The 22,097-nt window shown below is 40.1% G+C and overlaps 1 protein-coding gene across 1 annotated transcript in view; it reads left to right on the forward strand.

Annotated features, from left to right (window-relative positions):
- Positions 1-22,097, forward strand: part of LOC126260748 (nitric oxide synthase-like protein) — a 158,684-nt gene that overhangs the window by 38,671 nt on the left and 97,916 nt on the right. Inside the window, exons 13-15 of the mRNA XM_049958086.1 lie at positions 6,824-6,928; positions 7,322-7,416; positions 21,522-21,686. Of these exons, the coding sequence (XP_049814043.1) occupies positions 6,824-6,928; positions 7,322-7,416; positions 21,522-21,686 (365 nt within the window). The remainder of the gene's footprint in view (positions 1-6,823; positions 6,929-7,321; positions 7,417-21,521; positions 21,687-22,097) is intronic.

Here is a 22,097-nt window from a genome sequence, read left to right on the forward strand (position 1 = left end):
CAAACTAGTCTATCCTATGCAAGCCTTTTCGTCTCAAAATAACTACTGCAACCTACAGCCTTTTCACGTGTTTACTGTATTCCTCCCTTAGTTTCTCTCTACTGTATTTACGTCTCACACTTTCTGCCCTCTAATACCAAACTGAGAAGTCCTTAATGCCTCAGAACAGGTACTATTAACTAATCCCCTCCCTTAGTCAAAGTGTGCCATGAATTTCTTTCTCCCCATTCTGATTCAGTATCTCCTCATTAGTTATGAGATCTCCTCGTCAAATCTTCAGTGTTATTCTATACCATCACATTTCAAAATTTTCTATTTCGTCCAGGTTTCACTTCTGTACAAGAGTATTCATACTAGAAGTTAATAAATTCTTACTTTTCAGAAATGTTTTCTTTCGCATAGACAGTCTCATTTTTACATCCTCTCTACTTACGCCATCATCAGTTATTTTGCTGAGCTAATACCAAAACTCATCTATTACTTTTAGTCTCTTTTCCTGACCTAAATCCCACAGCATTGCCTGATTTACTTTGACTACACTCCATTGCATTTCATTTCCTTTTATTGATGCCTATCTTGTAACCTCTTTTCGAGACGCTTTCTACTTCGTTCAACTACTCTTCCAAGTCCTTTTCTGTCTCAGAATTACAATATCATCAGCAAACCTCAGAGTTTTTATTTCTTCTCCCTGATCTTTAATTCCTTCTCCAAATTTTTGTTTCCTTCCCTTTACTGCTTGTCCAGTGTATTGACTAAATAAATTCGGAAATAAGGTACAACCCTGCCTCAATCCCTTCTTAACTTCTGCTTTCCTTTCACGACCTTCTACTCCTGTAACTGCAGGCTCGTTTCTGTACACGCTGCACATAACCTTTTGCTTGCTGTATATGATCCCTGGTAACTTCCGAATTCAACGAGTGTAACGCCCGCTTGCTGGTCACAGGCCCGATTCTACCATAACGAAGAGCCCTTTAGTATGTGACTTTGGCATCTGAAATTCTCCTTTTGCGACTATAAGTACTGGCCATCCGGTCACATAGATTATCGGAGATTTGGTGGAACATCGACTCAATTACCACGAAAATGCCGGCTTCTGCCTTGAGGCCCCCAATGTCCTTCCACGATATCAATGAGACCGACAGCCACCTACACTGGCTGAAGATTGAACTAAGGTCTCCCCAGCCCCGAGCCACTGGCGTTCACCAGAGCCAGTCACCTCTCGCCGGTCAGTAGTTTGGGGTCTGATTTGGTCAACACCACTGACTTCTCAGGGCTGAATGCTGGCTCGTTCTGCACAATTATGCCACCCAAGGTGCCATTGTCTGATACCGCATTGCGATGCAAGTTAGAATGTGCTCAAGATTTCTGCACAGCCATGTGAATGAGAAGCACTGACACCATTGCATCTACAGCAGCACATCCTGGCCCGCCATCCGACGCCTGTTCTTGTGTGTGTGCATTTTCTACTGGCTGCCTTCATCTTCTGCACCTCCAAGGTTCTCAGCTTTTCTGAGGGAATGTTGCTACTAACCAGATCTTTCAGTGCTCTGTCAAATTCTTCTCGAATTACCATATCTCTCGTCTCATTTCATCTACTTCCTTTTCTCTTTCTAGAATAATGTCTTAAGCTTTGTTCCCCTTATAGACCCACTCTTTCCGCCTTACGTGCTTTGGCATCAGAACACTTGATATTCATATAGTTCTTCTTTTTGTCCCAAGGTCTTTTTAATTTTGTGAGATTCAGAATCTGTATTTTCCCTACATATGCATGCTTCTACAGACTTGCATTTGTCCTCTAGCCATTTAGCACTTTCTGTCAGTCTCATTTTTTGACATCTGTATCAATTTTTTCCCGCTTTATTTTTATATTTTCTTCTTTCGTCAATTAAATTCAATGTTCCATGTGCCATTCAAGGATTTCTACTAGGTCTCGACTCTGTATCTGTTTGATCATCTGCTGCCCTACCATTTAATGTCTCAAAGCTATTCATTCGTCTTCTACTGCATTCCCTTCCACTGCCTCAGTAAAAAATTGCTTAATGCTCCCTCTCAAACTCTGAATAATTATTGGTTCTTTCAATTTATCCAGGCCCCATGTCCTTAATTTAGAACCCTTCTGCTATTTCTTAAGTTTTACATTACAGTGCATAATCAACAAATTGTGGTCAGAGTCCACATCTGTCCCTTGAAATGTATTACAATTTAAAACCTAATTTCAAAATCTGTGCCTTACCATTATACAATCACTGTGAAACCTTCCAGTGTCTCCAGGTCTCCTCCATGCATACTATCTTGTTGTTGTTGTTGTTGTTGTGGTCTTCAGTCCTGAGACTGGTTTGATGCAGCTCTCCATGCTACTCTATCCTGTGCAAGTTCATCATTTCCCAGTACTTACTGCCACTTACATCCTTCTGAATCTGCTTAGTGTATTCATCACTTGGTCTCCCTCTACGATATTTTACACTCCACGCTGCCCTCCATTGCTAAATTTGTGATTCCTTCATGTCTTACAACATGTCCTACCAACTGGTCCCTTCTTCTTGTCAAGTTGTGCCACAAACTCCTCCCTAATTCTATTCAATACCTCCTCATTAGTTACGTGATCTACCCACCTTATCTTCAGCATTCTTCTGTAGCACCACATTTCGAAAGCTTCTATTATCTTCTTGTCCAAACTATTTATCGTCCATGTTTCACTTCCATACATGGCTACACTCCATACAAATACTTCCAGAAATGACTTACTGACACTTAAATCTATATTCGATGTTAACAAATTTCTCTTCTTCAGAAACGCTTTCCTTGCCATTGCCAGTCACAATTTTATATCCTCTCTACTTCGACCATCATCAGTTATTTTGCTCCCCAAATAGCAAAACTCATTTACTACTATAACCGTCTCACTTCCTAATCTAATTCCCTCAGCATCACCCGACTTCATTCCATTATCCCCGTTTTGCTTTTGTTGATGTTCATCTTAAATCCTCCTTTCAAAACACTGTCCATTCCGTTCTACTGCTCCTCCAAGTCCTTTGCTGTCTCTGACAGAATTACAATGTCATCGGCGAACCTAAAAGTTTTTATTTCTTCTCCATGGATTTTAATACGTACTCCTAACTTTTCTTTTGTTTCCTTTACTGCTTGCTCAATATACAGATTGAATAGCATCGGGGAGAGGCTACAACCCTGTCTAACTCCATTCCCAACCACTGCTTCCCTTTCATGCCCCTCGACTCTTATAACTGCCATCTGGTTACTGTACAAATTGTGAATAGCCTTTGCTATCTGTATTTTACCCCTGCCACCTTTAGAATTCGAAAGAGAGTATTCCAGTCAACATTGTCAAAAGCTTTCTCTAAATCTACAAATGCTAGAAACGTAGGTTTCCCTTTCCTTAATCTTTCTTCTAAGGTAAGTCGCAAGGTCAGTTATTGCCTCACGTGTTCCAAAATTTCTATGGAATCCAAACTGATCTTCCCTGAGGTCGGCTTCTACCAGTTTTTCCATTCGTCTGTAAAGAATTCGCGTTAGTATTTTGCAGCTGTGACTTATTTAACTGATAGTTTGGTAATTTTTACATCTGTCAACACCTGCTTTCTTTGGGATTGGAAGTATTATATTCTTCTTGAAGTCTGAGGGTATTTCGCCTGTCTCATACATCTTGCTCACCAGATGGTAGAGTTTTGTTAGGACTGGCTCTCCAAGGCTGTCAGTAGTTCTAATGGAATGTTGTCTAGTCCCGGGGCCTTGTTTCGACTCAGGTCTTTCAGTGCTCTGTCAAACTCTTCGTGCAGTATCGTATCTCCCATTTCATTTTCATCTACATCCTCTTCCATTTCCATAATATTGTCCCCAAGTATATCGCCCTTGTATGGACCCCCTATATACTCCTTCCACCTTTCTGCTTTCTCTTCTTTGCTTAGAACTGGGTTTTCATATGAGCTCTTGATATTCATACAAGTGGTTCTCTTTTCTCCAAAGGCCTCTTTTATTTTCCTGTAGGCAGTATCTATCTTACCCTTAATGATATGTGCCTCTACACCCCTACATTTGTCCTCTAGCCATGCCTGCTTAGCCATTTTGCACTTCCTGTCGATCTCATTTTTGAGATGTTTGTGTTCGTTTTTGCCTGCTTCATTTACTGCATTTTTGTATTTTCTCCTTTCATCAATTAAATTCAATATTTCTTCTGTTACCGAAGGATTTCTACTAGCCCTCGTCTTTTTACCTACTTGCTCCTCTGCTGCCTTCACTACTTCATCCCTCAGAGCTACCCATTCGTCTTCTACTGTATTTTTTTCCCCAATTCCTGTCAAATGTTCCCTTATGCTCTGCCTGAAACTCTGTACAACCTCTGGTTTAGTCAGTTTATCCTGGTCCCATCTCCCTAAATTCCCACCTTTTTGCAGTTTATTCAGTTTTAATCTACAGTTCATAATCAATAGATTGTGGTCAGAGTCCACATCTGCACCTGGAGATGTCTTACAATTTAAAATCTGGTTCTTAAATCCATCTGAAACTTTCCAGTATGTCCAGGACTCTCTGACGTGTATAACCTTCTTCCATTATTCTTAAACCCAGTATTAGCTATGATTAAGTTATGCTCTGTGCAAAATTCTACCAGACAGCTTCCTCTTTCATTTCTTACCCCCAATCCATATTCACCTACTATGTTTCCTTCTCTCCCTTTTCCTACTCTCGAATTCCAGTCACCCATGACTAATAAATTTTCGTCTCCCTTCACTACCTGAATAATTTCTTTTATCTCATCATACATTTCATCAATTTCTTCATCATCTGCAGAGCTAGTTGGCATATAAACTTGTACTACTGTAATAGGCGTGGACTTCGTGTCTATCTTGGCCACAATAATGCGTTCACTATGCTGCTTGTAGTAGCTTACCCGCACTCCTATTTTTTATTCATGATTATACCTACTCCTGCATTACCCCTATTTGATTTTGTAATTATATCCCTGTATTCACCTGACCAAAAGTATTGTTCCTCCTGCCACCAAACTTCACTAATTCCCACTATATCTAACTTTAACCTATCCATTTCCCTTTTCAAATTTTCTAACCTACCTGCCCGATTAAGGGATCTGACATTCCACGCTCCAATCCGTAGAACGCCAGTTTTCGTTCTCCTGATAACGATGTCCTCTTGAGTGGTCCCCACCCGGAGATCCGAATGGGGTACTATTTTACCTCCGGACTATTTTACCCAAGATGATGCCATCATCATTTAACCATACAGTACAGCTACATGCCCTCGGGAAAAATGACAGCTGTAGTTTCCCTTTGCTTTCAGCCGTTCGCAGTACCAGCACAGCAAGGCTGTTTTGGTTACTGTTACAAGGCCAGATCAGTCAATCATCCAGACTGTTGCCCCTGCGACTACTGAAAAGGCTGCTGCCCCTCTTCAGGAACCACACGTTTGTCTGGCCTCTGAACAGATACCCCTTTGTTGTGGTTGCACCTTCAGTGTGGTCATCTGTATTGCTGAGGCACGCAAGCCTCCCCACTAACGGCAAGGTCCATGGTTCATGGGGGGAGGACTATCGTCTTACATGAACCTAAACCAAGCGTTAGCGATGATTAAATTATGCTCCATGCAAAATACTAAAAGGTGGCTTCCTCTGTTATTCCTTTCCTCCGGTCCATATTCTACTACTATTTTATCTTTTCTTCCTTTTCCAACTACCCAATTCCTGTCCCCATTCACATTTAAATTTTCATTTGCATTAATTATCTGACTAAATTTTTTATCTCGTAATACATTGTTTCAATTCCCATCATCTGTGGGGCTATTTTGCACATAAGTTTGTACTACTATGGTGGTTATTGGCTTCACGCCTATCTTCACTATGATAGTGTGTGCACTATGTTGTTCATAGTAGCTTACCTACATTCCTATTTTCTTATTCATCGTAATTTCTACTGTTGCGCTACCCTATTTATTTTGAATTGGTAAGTCTGTACTCATTCAACCAGATGTCCTTGTCTTCCTGGTACTGCACTTCATTAATTCTCATCATGTCTGACTTCACCCTATCCATTTCCCTTTTTAAACTCTATTTCCCTTCCTGTTGAAGGGGTATAACATTCCACCACCAGTCAAATATGCGGACTGCCTTTTTTCAGGACCTATAAGTTTTGTCTGGCCTCTCCACAGTTACCTCTGCTATTTGTACTGTTGAGACACTCTTGCTAACCCACCTTGGCAAGGTCCATGGTTCATTTTGGGGGAGAGTGGGGTGGGGAGGCAGGTAGGGTGTTTAGCTCAAAATCTTCTAAAAGCTGTATATTTGAGGTTTTCCACCATACAAGACACATAACAGCATGATGAAATTATTTCTATGTTATTGGCTGAAATACTATCACATGGTGACAATGAACATGGGTTGAAATACTATAAAAATGTCTCCATACAAACACCAGATTAATTATCGCAGACGTTTATTATGTACAAATGTTTTCCTAACATGTGGAAGTGACATTAGTTTCCATTTATGAGGTGATACTCTTCATTGGGAGGGAGATCCACAAAGGCCATTTATAATCATGTAGCATGTAACTGTATTATTAACGTGGCTTTCGTCAACAATTTTTATATTTACATAGAGTATCCAGTCTTGATTGTTATTATAAGGAGCACAACCCATACAGAATAGTCATGCTTAACTACTGTACAATAACTAAGTATGTGGCTTTTATGTTTATCTTTTCATGCTCTACCGGTATACATCTAAAAATCTGTTATACACATTGTTCTTCGGTGCACCTCTATAGTTGTGACTAGTTGGTTTGTCGCCTGTTGATAGGTATGCTGCATGGATGACTACGACATGAACAATATTGAGCAAGAGACGTTAATACTCATTGTCACTTCAACATTCGGCAATGGTGATCCACCAGAGAATGGAAAGGTAAGACTATCTGCATGGGGTCACTAAAAGTTTCTCGTAAACTGCATGAATGTACACGTACTGAGCAAAGGGAGTTCTTATAGAGTGGAATTAATGTCTGCTTTTCTGCATGTCTTTTTCCGATTTAATTTCTGCTTGGTCTCTTTTTTTAGACAACAGATAACGTTAATAACCTATTTCTGTGAGATAAACTGGTGACAGAGATACTGTGAGCGCTAACACCAACAGAATTTCATTGTTAAATGATTTTAAAATGTATTTACGAAACAATCTCACAATGAGCTTTTACACAAAAATCATGGCTGCACCTTCTTACTGCGGATAAATAAATAAGAAATAAATAAAATGAATATGTAACTGTAAATGCTAAGTTACAAACATCTCAATTTTCAGAGATTCATTCACGATCTCTGTGCAATGAAGAAAATGGAAGACATCTCAGAAAACTCAGCAAATAAAGAAATTTATGAATGCTCAGACACATTCAGGTAAGTTGAAACGGTTAAAATGCATAAACAGCACAACATACTAGCTGTATTCCTACATAAAGCTTTCATATTTACAGATTACATCTATCAAAAGAACTAGCAGTATTTTAGTGATTTCAAATGTACTACTGCCTTGTTTTAGGAGACAGTTGAGTGTATTATATAATTATGGAAAAGAAGTCACTTCTTGACATAGGTCCACCATGTAAGACACACAGTGTCAGCTTGATATATTCAGTTAATATGTAAGTTTGTACCATTTTTCCATATGTGTAACAGAGTCTTCAGTCAGCAATACTGTATCTTCCTTCACTATCTACAATGGTCTGCCAATGCTGCGATAACTTTTAGAGTCCATGACTGTAGAATCAACGTAGTTTTGGGGCAAAGAACTCTTCGACCCACGTTTGAAGTGCATTTTCATCTGGAAACGAAGTTCGATGAAGGTAATTTGATGTTTCTGTTGCTGTCTTCAGTCCAAAGATTGGTTTGATGCCGCTCTCCATGCTACTCTATCTTGTGCAAGCCTCTTCATCTCTGTAGAACTACTGTAGCCTACATCATTCTGAATCTGCTCAGTGTATTCATCTCTTGGTCTCCCTCTACTATTTTTATCATCCACACTTCCCTCCAATACTAAATTTGTGATCCCTTGATGCCTTAGAACATGTCCTACCAACGGAGCCCTTCTTCTAGTCAAGTTGTGCCACAAATTCCCCTTCTCCCCAATTCCATTCAGTACCTCCTCATTAGATGTTTGACCTACCCATATAATCTTCAGCATCCTTCTGTAGCACCACATTTTGAAAGCTTCTATTCTCGTCTTTTCTGAACTATTTATCGTCCATTTTTCACTTCCATACATGGCTACTCTCCACACAAATACTTTCAGAAAGGACTTCCTGACACTTAAACCTATACTCGATCTTAACAAATTTCTCTTCTTCAGAAATGCTTTCCTTGCCATAGCCAGTCTATATTTTATATCCCCTGTACTTTGTCCATCATCAGTTATTCTGCTTCCCAAATACCAAGTTTCATCTACTACGTTAAATGTCTCATTTCCTAATCTAGTTCCCTCAGCATTACCTGATTTAATTCGACTACATTCCATTACTCCCGTTTTGCTTTTGTTGGTGTACTTTTTATATCCTCCTTTCCAGGTAAGGTCCATTCCGTTCAATTGCTCTTCCAGGTCTTTTGCTGCCCCTGTCAGAACTACAATGTCATCCCCATGAATTTTAATTCCTAATCCAAATTTTTCTTTTGTTTCCTTTACTGCACGCTCAATATACAGATTGAATAACATCAGGGATAGGCTACAATCCTGTCTTATTCCCATCTCAATCACTTCTTCCCTTTTGTGTCCCTCGAGTCTTATAACTGCCATCTGGCTTCTGTGCAAATCGCAGATACCTTTCGCTGCCTGTATTTTACACCCCCACCTTCAGAATTTGAAACAGAGTATTCCAGTACTATTTGATAGAGAGTGGAAAAGATGAAAATTTCAGGGTGCAGGATCAGGTGAATAAGGTGGGTGAGGATTGACTTCCCAATCCAATCCTGTATAGTGTTTTTTAACAGTCGAGCAGAATATGGACATAACTTCACCCAGTCTTCCTGGTCGTTGTTGTTGGATTGTGTCTGCGGAACATCTCTATTGTTGACAATAAATGTCAGTATCGATCGTTACATCTCGGAGAAGCAATACACCACACTGCCACTGTTCCACTAGTTGCATAACTTTATGTTTTGTGGATGGAGTACGGGGAGTTGTTGTTTTGCTTGGGGTAAACTATTCTTTTCTGTTCACTATGGTAGCATGACAACACCATTTCTCATCAATTGGATACGAAAACTCGGTGTTGCTCATGAGCCAGTTGATGATAACCAAACAGAGATGCACCTATGGCCACCCACGGATTTTGTTTTTATTTTGGCTTAGAGGATGCCATACCTTTTCAACCAATTTTTGAAACATCCCCATTGTATGCAAATGTTGCACAATGGTGGAATGATCATAGTTCATCATATTTGCCAGTTCTCGAGTATACTGACGTGGATCATCGCGGATTAGCGTGTTTAAACAATTTTCATCAAACCGTGAAGATCTTCCAGAATGTGCAGAGTCACAACATCAAAATTATGCTCCTTAAAATGAGACAACCATTTTCTCGCCGTGCTCTGCCCAATGTAATTATTCCTATACATGGCACAAATGTTTCTGGATTGCTCCGCTGCTGTCACCCCTCTACTGAACTCAAACAGAAGAATATGTTGGAAATGATCCGATTTCTCCATTTTCTATTGTTCACTGCTCCACTTGCTACCTCCAAATGATAAAATAATATGTAAACTCAAACAGCAGCAGTGAACTACAAATAAAAAATGTCAATCGGAACATAAACCCATACCAACAGGAATACCACCACTACGAACTTTTGTACCAACATCATATACATAAAAAAACAACATTTGACTGTGGAATAGTAGTGTCACCACTTCAATCACTGGGATACTGTTACCTTGTTTATTACCAACAGGGAGATGTACCTTTCTACGAGTGAAAACTGTAAAGCACTTCTCTAGATCTACATACATATTACCTGGGCCACGGGTATGGTACATGGCAGTGGTTATATTGTATCATTACAAGTCATTTCCTTTCTGTTCCTAAATTTTCTCAATAGTGCTTCATGAAAAGAACGTTGTCTTCCCTCCAGTGGTTCCATTGGAGTTCATGAAGCATTTCCGTAACACTCATGTGTTCATTGAACCTACTGGTAACAAATGTAGCAGCACTGAACTGCTTTGATGTCTATCTTCAATCCGACCTGGTGGGCATCCCGAACGCCTGAGCTGTACTCAAGAATGGGTCATACTAATGTTCTATACAGAGCCTCCTTTATAAATGAGATTCACTTCCTAAAATTCTGCCAATAAACTGAAGTTGGTCTGCACCTTTCCTACTATTGTCCTTACATGTCCATTCCATTTCATATAGCTTCACACCATGGACAGTGTACTGTGTTCAATCATTTGAAAGATATTCAAGCCACTCACACATCTGGAAACTTAATCTGTATGCCTGGACCTTTATCAAGTCTGCAGTGGGGCACCTCTCCAAAAATATGGAATCTGCCTGTTGCCTTCATCCATGGTTCACAGGATATGATATGAGAAAAGAAGCTGAATTTCACACAAACGATGCTTTCTAAATCTATGTTAAATTGTGGGCAGGAGCATTTCTGTCTTAAGGAAACTTATTTCATTAGAACTTAGAATATGCTCAAGAATTCTGCAGCAAACTAACGGTAACGATATTGGTCTGCAATTTTGTGAATCTGTTTTTTCGTCCTTCTTATATGCAGGAGTTACCTGCACTTTCTTCCAATCCCTTGGGACTTTGTGCCGTGCTATAGGTTCACAATAATTGTTTTTCCCAGCATAAATACTCCCCTTGCCTTCTTGATAGATCATTAACTTTAGTAACCACTTTTGCTATCACACCGTGATCACTAATCCCTGCCTCTGTATTGACACCACTGATAGGATCAGGCCTGTTTGAAGCTGTAAGGTCTAAAATACACTGCCCACTCACATTAATGTGGCCACCTGTCACAAGCCCGAATAACCACCTTCTGCAGTGGAGCCCACTGCAAGACCTGCAGGAAGAGAATCAATGAGGTTCTGGAAGATACCAACATGGATATAAAGCCATGCCAACCTCAGTACCGTGGCCACCTAAGCTAGGTTTCCACGGCATGAACAGGTTGATCAAGGTGGTCGCAAAGATTCTGAACTGGGTTTAAATCTGGAGAGTCTGGTGACTAGGCAGTATGTTAAACTCATCTTGGTGCTCTTCCAACCATGCACTTTTACTCCACGCTGTGACACATCACACTGTCCTGATGGTAAATGCCATCATGCCGAGGAAAAACAAACTGTATGTAGTTTCACCTGGGTGCTTCGGTAATTAGGTTTTTGAATATCTGCGTATTATTAGACACAGTTCCTGCTCTTTCGTCAGGGTCTACAGTAGAGTTGGGCAGCAGGCACCGATAGTCCATTTATCTGCATACTTTAGTTTTCCAAGGTCTTTAGTATGGACAGGGACTGCGATTGTTGTGTCCAGATGCGAGCCAAGTTGGTAACACTTCGCTCTCAGCTTCAGGCTGTGATGGCTTCAGTTACACAGCTTGAGGCTGCAGTGGATGGGCACCACTGTTGTGGGCCAGCCGTGGGGATCCAACGGATGTCCAGCAGGTCTGCGTCCTCCGATCGGTCCTCACCGGTGGCCAACCCAGTTACGGCTTGCACTGAGGTTGACCCCTCACCTGTGGTCGAGTGGGAGGTCGCCCTGGGGTGAAGCAGGTGGCGAAAAACTTCCCAGGTAGCTGCACGAAAGGCCTCCCCGTTTGTCTGACAAACAGGTTCCTGGTGCTGTCTGTGGCTGACACTGTCGCTGAGCCAAATGCTGTGGCCTCTCCTGTTTCAGAGAAAACCACTCAGCCTGCAAGATCTGGGCAATCACAGAGGGTGGGATTATTGGTAGCTGGGAGCTCAACGTTAGGCGCGTTATGGGGACTTGGCTGACAAGAAGGGAAAGAAAACCAATGTGCACTCTGTGTGCATACCGGGTGGAGTCATTCCAGATGTGGAAAGGGTCCTCCCAGATGCCATGACGAGCACAGTGTGCAGCCAACTGCAGGTGGTTGCTAACATCGGTACTAATGATGTGTGTCACTTTGGATCAGAAGAGATTCTCTCTGGTTTTGAGTGGCTAACAGAAGTGGTAAAGGCTGCCAGGCTTGCTTGCAAGATGAAAGCAGAGCTGACCAACTGCAGCGTAGTCGACAGGACCGATTGCGGACCTCTGGTACAGAGCCGAGTGGAGGGTCTGAATCAGAGGCTCAGGCGGTTCTGCGACCGCGTAGGCTGAAGATTCCTCGACTTGCACCAGAAGGTGGTTGGGTTTCGGGTTCCGCTGCGTAGGTCAGGTGTTCACTGTACGTGGGAGGCAGATACACGGGTAGCAGGGGCTGTGTGGCGTGGACTGGGCGAAATTTAGGCTAAAGGGTCTCAAGAAAACACAAGAAGCGCTGCCGTCACAAAGAGTGACGGCCGAACACGGGAAACACGTAGATATACGAAACATTGGTATAACAGTTGTAAATTGTCGTAACTGTGTTGAGAAAGTATCAGAGTTCCAAGCGCTAATAGAAAGCACTGATGCTCAAATCGTTATAGTCACTGAAAGCTGGCTAAAGCCGGAGATAAGCTCAGCCGAAGTTTTTGCAGAGAACCTAACGTAACGGTGTTCCGAAAGGATAGGCTAAAGACGGTTGGCGGTGGCGTGTTTATTGCTGTCAGAAGTAGTCTAACTTGTCGTGAAAATGAAACAGATGCATCCTGTGAGTTAGTATGGGCAGAGGTCATTGTTGGCAACCGGAATAAAATAATAATAGGGTCCTTTTACCGACCTTCTAATTCAGATGATACAGTTGCTGAAAGGTTCAAAGAAAACTTTAGTTTGATTTCAAACACGTACCCGAGTCATACCATAATAGTTGGTGGTGACTTTAGTTTACCGCCGATATGTTGGCGAAAATACATGGTTAATTCCAGCGGTACGCGTAAAATATCATCCGAAATTGTGCTAAACGCATTCTCTGAAAATTATTTCGAGCAGTTAGTTCATGAGCCCACGCGAATAGTAAACGGTCGTGAAAACACACTTGACCTCTTGGAAACACATAATCTTGAATTAATAACGAGCATCAAAACCGATACAGTGATTAGTGAACACAGGGTTGTAGTAGCGAAATTAAATATTGTAATCTCAAAGTGCTTCAAAAATAAGCGAAAAATATACCTATTCAACAAAGCAGATAAAAATTCACTTGATGCCTTCCTGAGAGACAATCTCCACTCATTCCAAATTAATAATATAAGTGTAGACCAGACGTGCCTTGAATTCAAAGAAACAGTATCGGCAACAATTGAGAGATGTTTACCAAGTAAATTAACAAACGACGGAGCTGATCCTCCTTGGTACACAAAACGGGTTACAACACTGTTGCAGAAACAACGAAACAAACATGCCAAATTTAAACAGACGCAAAATCCCGAAGATTGGCGATCTTTTACAGAAGTTCGAAGTTCAGCACGGACTTCAATGCGAGATGCTTATATGTTAGCGGCAAGAAACAATCAATGCCTTCTTTGCGCGATAGCAATGGAGATACTACCGAAGGCAGTTCTACCAAAGCAAAGTTACCAAACACAGCCTTCCAAAATGCCTTCACAAAAGAAGACGAAGAAAATATTCCAGAATTCGAATCGAGAACAGCTGCCAACATGAGTAGTCAAGCAACTTATATCACTTACTAAAAGCAAGTCTTCTGGTCCAGACTGTATACCAATTAGGTTCCTTTCGGAGTATGCTGATGCACTAGCTCCATACTTAATCACATACAACCGTTCGCTCGACGAAAGATCCGTACCCAAAGATTGGAAAGCTGCATAGGTCACACCAAAATTCAAGAAAGGTGGTAGGAGTAATCTACTGAATTACAGGCCCATGTCGTTAACGTCGATATTCAACACGAACTTGGAACATATATCGTGTTCAAACATTATGAATCACCTCGAAGAAAACTGTCTACTGACACACAGTCAACATCGGTTTAGAAAACATCGTTCCTCTGAAGAACAAGTAGCTCTTTATTCACATGAAGTGCTGAGTGCTACTGACAAGGGATTTCGGATCGATTCCGTATTTCTGGATTTTCAAGGCTTTTGACACTGTACCACACAAGCGGCTTGTAGTGAAATTGCGTGCTTATGGAATATCGTCTCAATTATGTGACTGGATTTGTGATTTCCTGTCAGAGATGTCACAGTACGTAGTAATTGACGAAAAGTCATCGAGTGATTTCTGGCGTTCCCCAAGGTAGTGTTATAGGCCCTTTGCTGTTCCTTATCTATATAATCGATTTGGGAGACAATCTGAGCAGCCATCTTAGGTTCTTTGCAGATAACGCTGCCGTTTATCGACTAATAAAGTCATCAGAAGATCAAAACAAATTGCAGAAAGATTTAGAAAAGATATCTGAATGGTGTGAAAATTGGCAGTTGACCCTAAATAACGAAAAGTGTGAGGTCATCCACATGAGTGCTAAAAGGAATTCGTTAAACTTCGGTTACACGATATATCAGTCTAATCTAAAAGACGTAAATTCAACTAAATACCTAGGTATTACAATTACGAACAACTTAAATTGGTAGGAACACATAGAAAATGTTGTGGGGAAGGCTAATCAAAGACTACATTTTATTGGCAGGACACTTCGAAAATGTAACAGATCTACTAAGGCGACTGCCTACACTACGCTTGTCCGTCCTCTTTTTAGAATACTGCTGAGCGGTGTGGGATCCTTACCAGATAGGACTGATGGAGTACATCGAAAAAGTTCAAAGAAGAGCAGCACGTTTTGTATTATCGCGAAATGTGGGAGAGAGTGTTACAGAAATAATACAGGATTTAGGCTGGACATCATTAAAAGAAAGGCGTTTTTCGTTGCGACAGAATCTTCTCACGAAGTTCCAGTCACCAACTTTCTCCTTCGAATGTGAAAATATTTTGTTGATACCGGCATACATAGGGAGAAACGATCACCATGGTAAAATAACGGGAAGCAGAGCTCGTACGGAAAGATACAGCTGTTCGTTCTTTCCGCGCGCTATACGAGATTGGAATAATAGAGAATTGTGAAGGTGGTTCGATGAACCCTCTGCCAGGCACTTAAATGTGATTTGCAGAGTATCCATGTAGATGGAGATATAGCAATGGACATTGGCCCAAAGGATACCTGCTTAGTTTTGTTGACCCGTTTTGCCTTTCGAAATTATGAGATCACCTAGAGAATTCCAAGAAAACAATCTCCAGATCACAATGATCCCTCCTCCAGCCTGGACCCTTCCATCTATTTTACCAGGTTGTTCGCTTTTAATGGCCATCTGCCATCACCACCTGTCACCACTCAATGTATGTCCAGCTGCAGTATTGACATGCAAATTCGAGCCTTCATCACTGAGGAAAAGCAGTCAGCATGGGTGCACGAATCAGGTGCCTGCTACGGAAGTGGAACAATGTTTGCTGAACGGTGGTTAGGGAGACACTATTGATAGCCCCTTGGTTCACATGTGCTCAACAGTTGCGCATCTCTTCGCCTACACACGTCCCTGCAGCCATCATTCAGTCCTGTCATCAATGGTCCATCATGCACCACAGTTGCCATGGTGCTGTGTTTGGATTGCACCACTTTGCCATACATGGTATACTTTAACCAAGGTGGCACACGAACAGTTTATGAACTCATCCATTTCTGAAAAGCTTCCGCCCTTGGCCTGACAGCCAATGATCATGCCCTATTAGGCATGAGACAAATTGCTCCATTTCTGCTTTACAGAAATGACTGCACTATTTTTCGCATTCCCCAACATGCGTTATATACCCCTCCACTGTCAGTGCTGCCACTTGCCATCTGTCAGTTATTATTACATGTTGAAGAACATAGGTTATGGTAACACTAAACCATGTGTATCTAAAAGGTACAGATAATACTGTATTCTTTCACTTGACTTGTACTACATTATTTGCATATTATGTAAGCTACAGGACTAAATGAAAAATCAAATCATTGCAGTCTACTTTACAAAATCAAGCATAAGGTATACTTTTTTACTGGAAACATGGTAGTTATTGGTTGTTAACAGATTTATGCGCTTGGCATCTCCATCTCTCTGTTTCACTTTTATTGTGGATAAAGATGAAAATACTTATGATTCTTGCCGCTCTCTTCAGTTTGTTACATGAGTGCAGCTATGGTTTGAATTGGACTGGGAGTTGGTTTGTTGATAGTCCAGAATTCGGTGTTAGAATTCTAGAGGTGCAGTCTCTCATTTTAGTATCTGTGCTTTGTACATTTACACAGTCTATAGTGCAGTTGTCATTTTGTTGCTAGCATTTTTCCACAAAGAAAAGCACTTCCGATGTCAAATTATTCGTGACACATCTTCCTGAAGGTTGCAATGGGTACGACTATCTGAACTGAGTCAAATCTAGTCACTGACCTACAAGCCAAGATAACCTATGGCTGCAACTTGCTTGAAACCTCTAGCCACAAGTCCTGCCTTGAAATGTGGAGCATCATCAGTAATAGAATACTTGATTTTGAACAACAAGTGGTTACCATTGACCTGACAAGTGCTGTTGGATCCAGTAATGCCCAGGTTTTGATAACTTTCAATGAAGTAATTCATTGCATTTTTCCATTTTTCTACCTCAGCAAACTTAATTAATTGCTTTCTTGTATGTTCATGGATTATCAATGTCTAAAATGGATACATGGATTCTCACATCTTGCTGGCAATCTTAATGATCTGCCACCTCTTAACCGATACTTGCTATTAGATTGAACTGCACCATCTGCTACTGCTCCCTGTTCACTGACATCATCAGAATGTACATCTCTGTCTCTCTCTTCACAGAATTCTCCAGAATTTTTCAGTACAGGAACAATCTGAAAGTTATCTTCTTGATTTTTTTTTCCTTGGGTATCTGAATGCACAAAGCTCATCTATTTATTTTTATTTGGTATCACTGTATGGAAACGACAGTTTACATATCTTACCAATAACACAGTCTTCAACTTGCTGGTCTTGAAAATTTATCTTGGCAACTGACAACAGTTGTTTAGCTTGCATGACATACTGATGCAGAATTCTCTTGTGCCACTAAATGAGAGTTTCACTAGCAGCAACATTTGCACTATACTCATGATTTGACATAACCTTAAATTTAATTTTAACTGTTTGTCATGTTTCTCTCCTACTGCAAGAACACTTTCACCCTTTCAAAATTTACATGTTTTAATGTCAGACTGATGTGCCATGCTTTTAATGACAGTTGCACCCTAGGACTACAGACAGTCAGTTAACTCTGAAACACACAAAATCTTGCTGATATGCTTTTCTTTTCATTACTTTCCACTTTTGGCTAGAATATTAATGTCTCCATGTCCAATATCAGAAATGTATTTTTCACCAGTGATATGAAAAGGATGTGCCTCTGGAAATTATTCATAGGTTATGGACCAAGAATATTGATTCAAGGTGTGATCAGTTGCTCCTGAATCCATTTACTATGCTTCTCCAGCTGTCTCTGGAGAGCTTCTCCATTGGTATAAGACTGATTTGCAGTTACAGATTTTTGCTTTTTGCAGTCATGAATCCAGTGACCCACGTTATGAAAATAGTGATAAGTACCTGACTTTGCAAAACGCTAAGGTTTTTACCACAGTTTTTATTCAGCTGTTACTTGCTGCATATGCTAAAATTTCACTTTTATCATTTGTGTTCATTCTCCTTTCTCTACAGCAAGTCTGGGCATCAGACTGCTAAGTGATCATTCATTTGCCTGCACAGATTCCCACACACTGACAAAATAGTTGTATGCTCCTGGTAGAGTCATGACAGTTTTTGTAACGATTATCTGCACAGGTATTTGCTCACCTAGAATCTGTAAGTGACGTGTAAGACCCTCAATTCTGGCAATATGTGTCCCTACATTATCAGTTGGTTTCTTCTGCAAACTATACCACTGCTGCCGTAAGATGTAAACACTGGTACCATATTTTTGTTCGTAAATAGACACTAGCCTGTCCTACATTTCTTTCTATGTGTGGCATTTCATATATGCATTATTATTTCTTTCTTAAACTGACTTGACGTTTATTTGTTCAGCATTGGCCGAGTCACACTACGTCCACTCTGCAACCAACTTGCTGTATGCATTATTATCGGATGTTTCTTCAGCGGTTGATTACATGTTTTTAATTTTTAAAAATTGGGTTACTTTTTGCTATGAATCATTTGTGTACTTGGTTACTGATTGTCTGTGATGTATCTTGCATTGTGGAGTTGGGCCCTTTGATCAGAATACTTGTACCATTAGTAAATGTCACTATTTTTGCTGTTATTAATTGTAACTGTATTTGTTTACTTACATAATTCTTACAAATTAAAAACTACCATGCTTTCTTTACACATGAACATTTTCTCAACCTCCTATAACACATTTGTCATATTAGCTTTATGTGTCAACTCCTGTGAACAGAATTCAAGAGAATGTCAATTCTCTTAACACTGAGCAATGTCTGTGCTTATGGTTGATGGCAAATTGCAATAAAAAATTTAACTCCACTCTATAAGCCTGAGTTTTAACTCTGGAAATATTCTAGACTTCTGTACTAATCCTACATTTACATGTATTCGTGAAGCAGACAACATGCATCTATTTTCACCTTCCTCCTACAGGCAGAATACTATACAGGATACCTCTTCCCCTCAGGGCTAGTCCTGCTGCATAGTAAAGCCAGGCAGCAGCCTAAGGCGATGAAACTTTGAAAAAAATGCGCTTCATCTACGGCTACAAAAGCACTAGTCAAGTGCAGTTCACCTTGCTGATAATAAGAGTGTATCCCACAAAACGTAAAAAATTCCATATCCACATTGTCTATATAAGAGTTATACAAACATCAAAATACTTTTTCTTCTTTTTCATTCCAGAGATTTTAATTTATTTTAAATATCTGAGTCCTTACAAAATAGTCCTAATTTTCTGAAACAATTTAGTAATCTCATGATTAGCATTATTATTAATGCCAGTGGATGAGTGGTAAGAGTATCTGCCTTTTGCCAACAAATTAACAGGTTAAAATGAAGTTGAAGGAGGTCCTTTTTCCAAACTTAAAAATGCTTCACACCCTGTTACATCCAAAAATACAGCCTCTAAATGAAACCTGAAGATCTTTAGTGCATTCCTGGTAAAATTTAAACCTTGGACTTTGCACCCAAATTTTTTTCCAGTGATGCAGAGCACTGTATTTTCACACAGCATCTGAAGGTCATCTATGATTTACATTACTGTTTCTTGACTTCACCTGACGCAAGAGTCTCTTAATTTTTTATTGTTCTGATCTTCAATTACATTCTCTTGTGTAAATTAGAATAATATGGTGTAACAGGAAATGTAGTAAAATGATTCAGTTCCTATTTCTCTGGCAGGAAACAAAAGGTGTCATTAGGGAAGAGACATGTCTTAAGCTATCAGGCATCATCCAACTGGGAACTAATTACACGTGGTGTCCCACAAAGTCACAGCTTACCACCCTTGCTTTCTCTTGTGTTTATCAATGGCCTTTCATTGGTAACATTACCAGATGCCAAATTTGTTTTATTGCAGATAAATAAATGTAAATGTTGTGTGACTAGGACCTCCCGTCGGGTAGACAGTTTGCCGGGTGCACGTCTTTCAATTTGACGCCACTTTGGCGACTTGCACTCGTTGATGGGGATGAAATGATGATGATTAGGACAATACGACACCCAGTCCCTGAGTGGGGAAAATCTCCAACCCAGCTGGGAATCGAACCCGGGCCCTTAGGATTGACATTCTGTTGCACTGACCACTCAGCTACCAGGGGTAAACTTACAGCAGACGATACAAACACTAGTCTTAGAAAGGATCAGTTAATGAAATTTTCAGGGATTCCTACCCCATTCTCTGTCACTACACTTTGAGAAAACATACTGCCTGCAATTCAGAACTTGTAAGAGGTTTCCCACCTGTATATTCCTAAATAATGACAGACAGATAGAAGTAGAAGACAGTGTTAAATTCTTGGTATTACAGCCTGACAATAAATTCAACAGGGACAAGCACATCACAGAACTGCTTAAGTATCTAAACAAATCCCTATTTGCAGTGTGAATGTTGTCAGACACAGGGTATATAAAAATGAAAAAGCTGACATACTATGCTTACTTTCGTTCCATAATGTCATACGGGATTATTTTCTGAGGTAACTCATCTAGCCAAGCTGAAGTTTTCCAGATATAAAAATGTGCAATAAGAATTGTTTGTTGTGTGAACTCAGATCATCATGCAGAGGCTTGTTTAGGGAACTAGGGACATTAAGTATTGCTTGCCAATATATTTATTCCTTAATGAAGTTTGCCATTAAAAATATAGCCCTTTTTCAAACCAACAACTCAGTTCATGGAATCAATACTAGAAATAAAAACCATCTTCACTTACTTTGGTCCAAAAAGGTGAGTAACAAACATTTTCAGTAACTTGCCATCAGCCATAGAAAGTTTAACCACTAAGTTTAAGAGGGGCCTAAAGGTTTTATTAGTGGCCAACTCCTCCTGCTCCAATGATGAATTCTTTGTAGAAACAACTGGTGGGTGCATATGTTTATGTGTGTGTTTTACGAATAATATAAAATAATGCAAATATTAGTACAATCTCACTTCTGTACAAATACAGTGCAGCAATGCAACACTGAAAATAAGTGTTGTAAAATTATTCTTCTATTCAGTGTTTATTACTTCATCAACAAAAATAAGTTTAATTTTTTTAACTCATTCCACATCCATGTTATCATTGCACTTGGGATCAATGGAAGGAACATTAGTGCTCTTTTATTTGTTATTCATTGTAAATATTTATTGTGTATTCTTGTTCTTCGGACATGTTCTACATCCTGGAGGATCTCCTACTATGGATCAACTGGAATGAAAAGTACGCCTAAATAAACTAATCTATAATTAAATCTCACAAATTGTCACTTCTGATGAATTATATTTTTTTTGTATTGTGGTAACTATCCAAAAAACAAAATAATTAATATTTAGGTTTTAAATTTTTTTTATGTAGGGGTGTTCTTCAGTCAGACAGTCAGTTATCCAGTTAGTTACAAGTTCCATAGATCATACGCATATTTGATGTTATGATGTGGAACTGGGGGAGGGGGTGACACACTAAATTCCTTGTCTTGGGTGCCAAAATATGTACACCATTTATTCCACTGCTTTTGTGTACACATAAAGGAATGAATGGGGAACCTGAGGTTGCTGTTTGCACACTACAAGCAGAGTGATAGTAAAAGGTCTCATAGTCCTACAGCATCTTTGCTACAATTGTGTATTCATGATAAGTAGGTTAAACGCTAATAAGTATTATCAAACTGCAGAATGGCGATCTCAAGATCACTCATTGGGGTGAATGACTGCACTGACATGGAAATGCTGGACGAGGGCAAGACATCCACCATGGGCATCGACTCCCCGAGAGGATCCTCTGATGACAGTGGTGTCCTCTCGGAAAGCAGTGCTGCTGGACCTCTCAGCAGTGTGAGGTAAAATACATTCAACTACTTAGCTGGGATGATATAACAATCAGTATCTGATTCACAAATAAATTATCATTCCCCAGAAAAATAGTGAACTGTGATCCACCTTCTTCTCCTATTGTCTTTTGAAGGCCGACATGCAACAATGAAGATACAGATTTCATCGCAGACAAATACACATAACTGACTCAACAAGGTTTCTCTCCAAACATTTGGTAGTGTGATAGTTATGAATTGGATTTGTAGTATCCATTCAGCCATATAGTTTTAGGTTTCCTGCTGTTTAATGTAAATTATACAGACAGTTTCTTGAATTGGGCAGTTTTTTAAATTGGGCACAGCCACCTGCTTCACCAATTGCACTAAGATTCTATGTATAGGTGCCTCAATATGTACAGAATATTTTTCTCTGATCTC

This window comes from Schistocerca nitens, chromosome 5, assembly GCF_023898315.1.
Source record: "Schistocerca nitens isolate TAMUIC-IGC-003100 chromosome 5, iqSchNite1.1, whole genome shotgun sequence".
NCBI classification, from domain to species: domain Eukaryota; kingdom Metazoa; phylum Arthropoda; class Insecta; order Orthoptera; family Acrididae; genus Schistocerca; species Schistocerca nitens.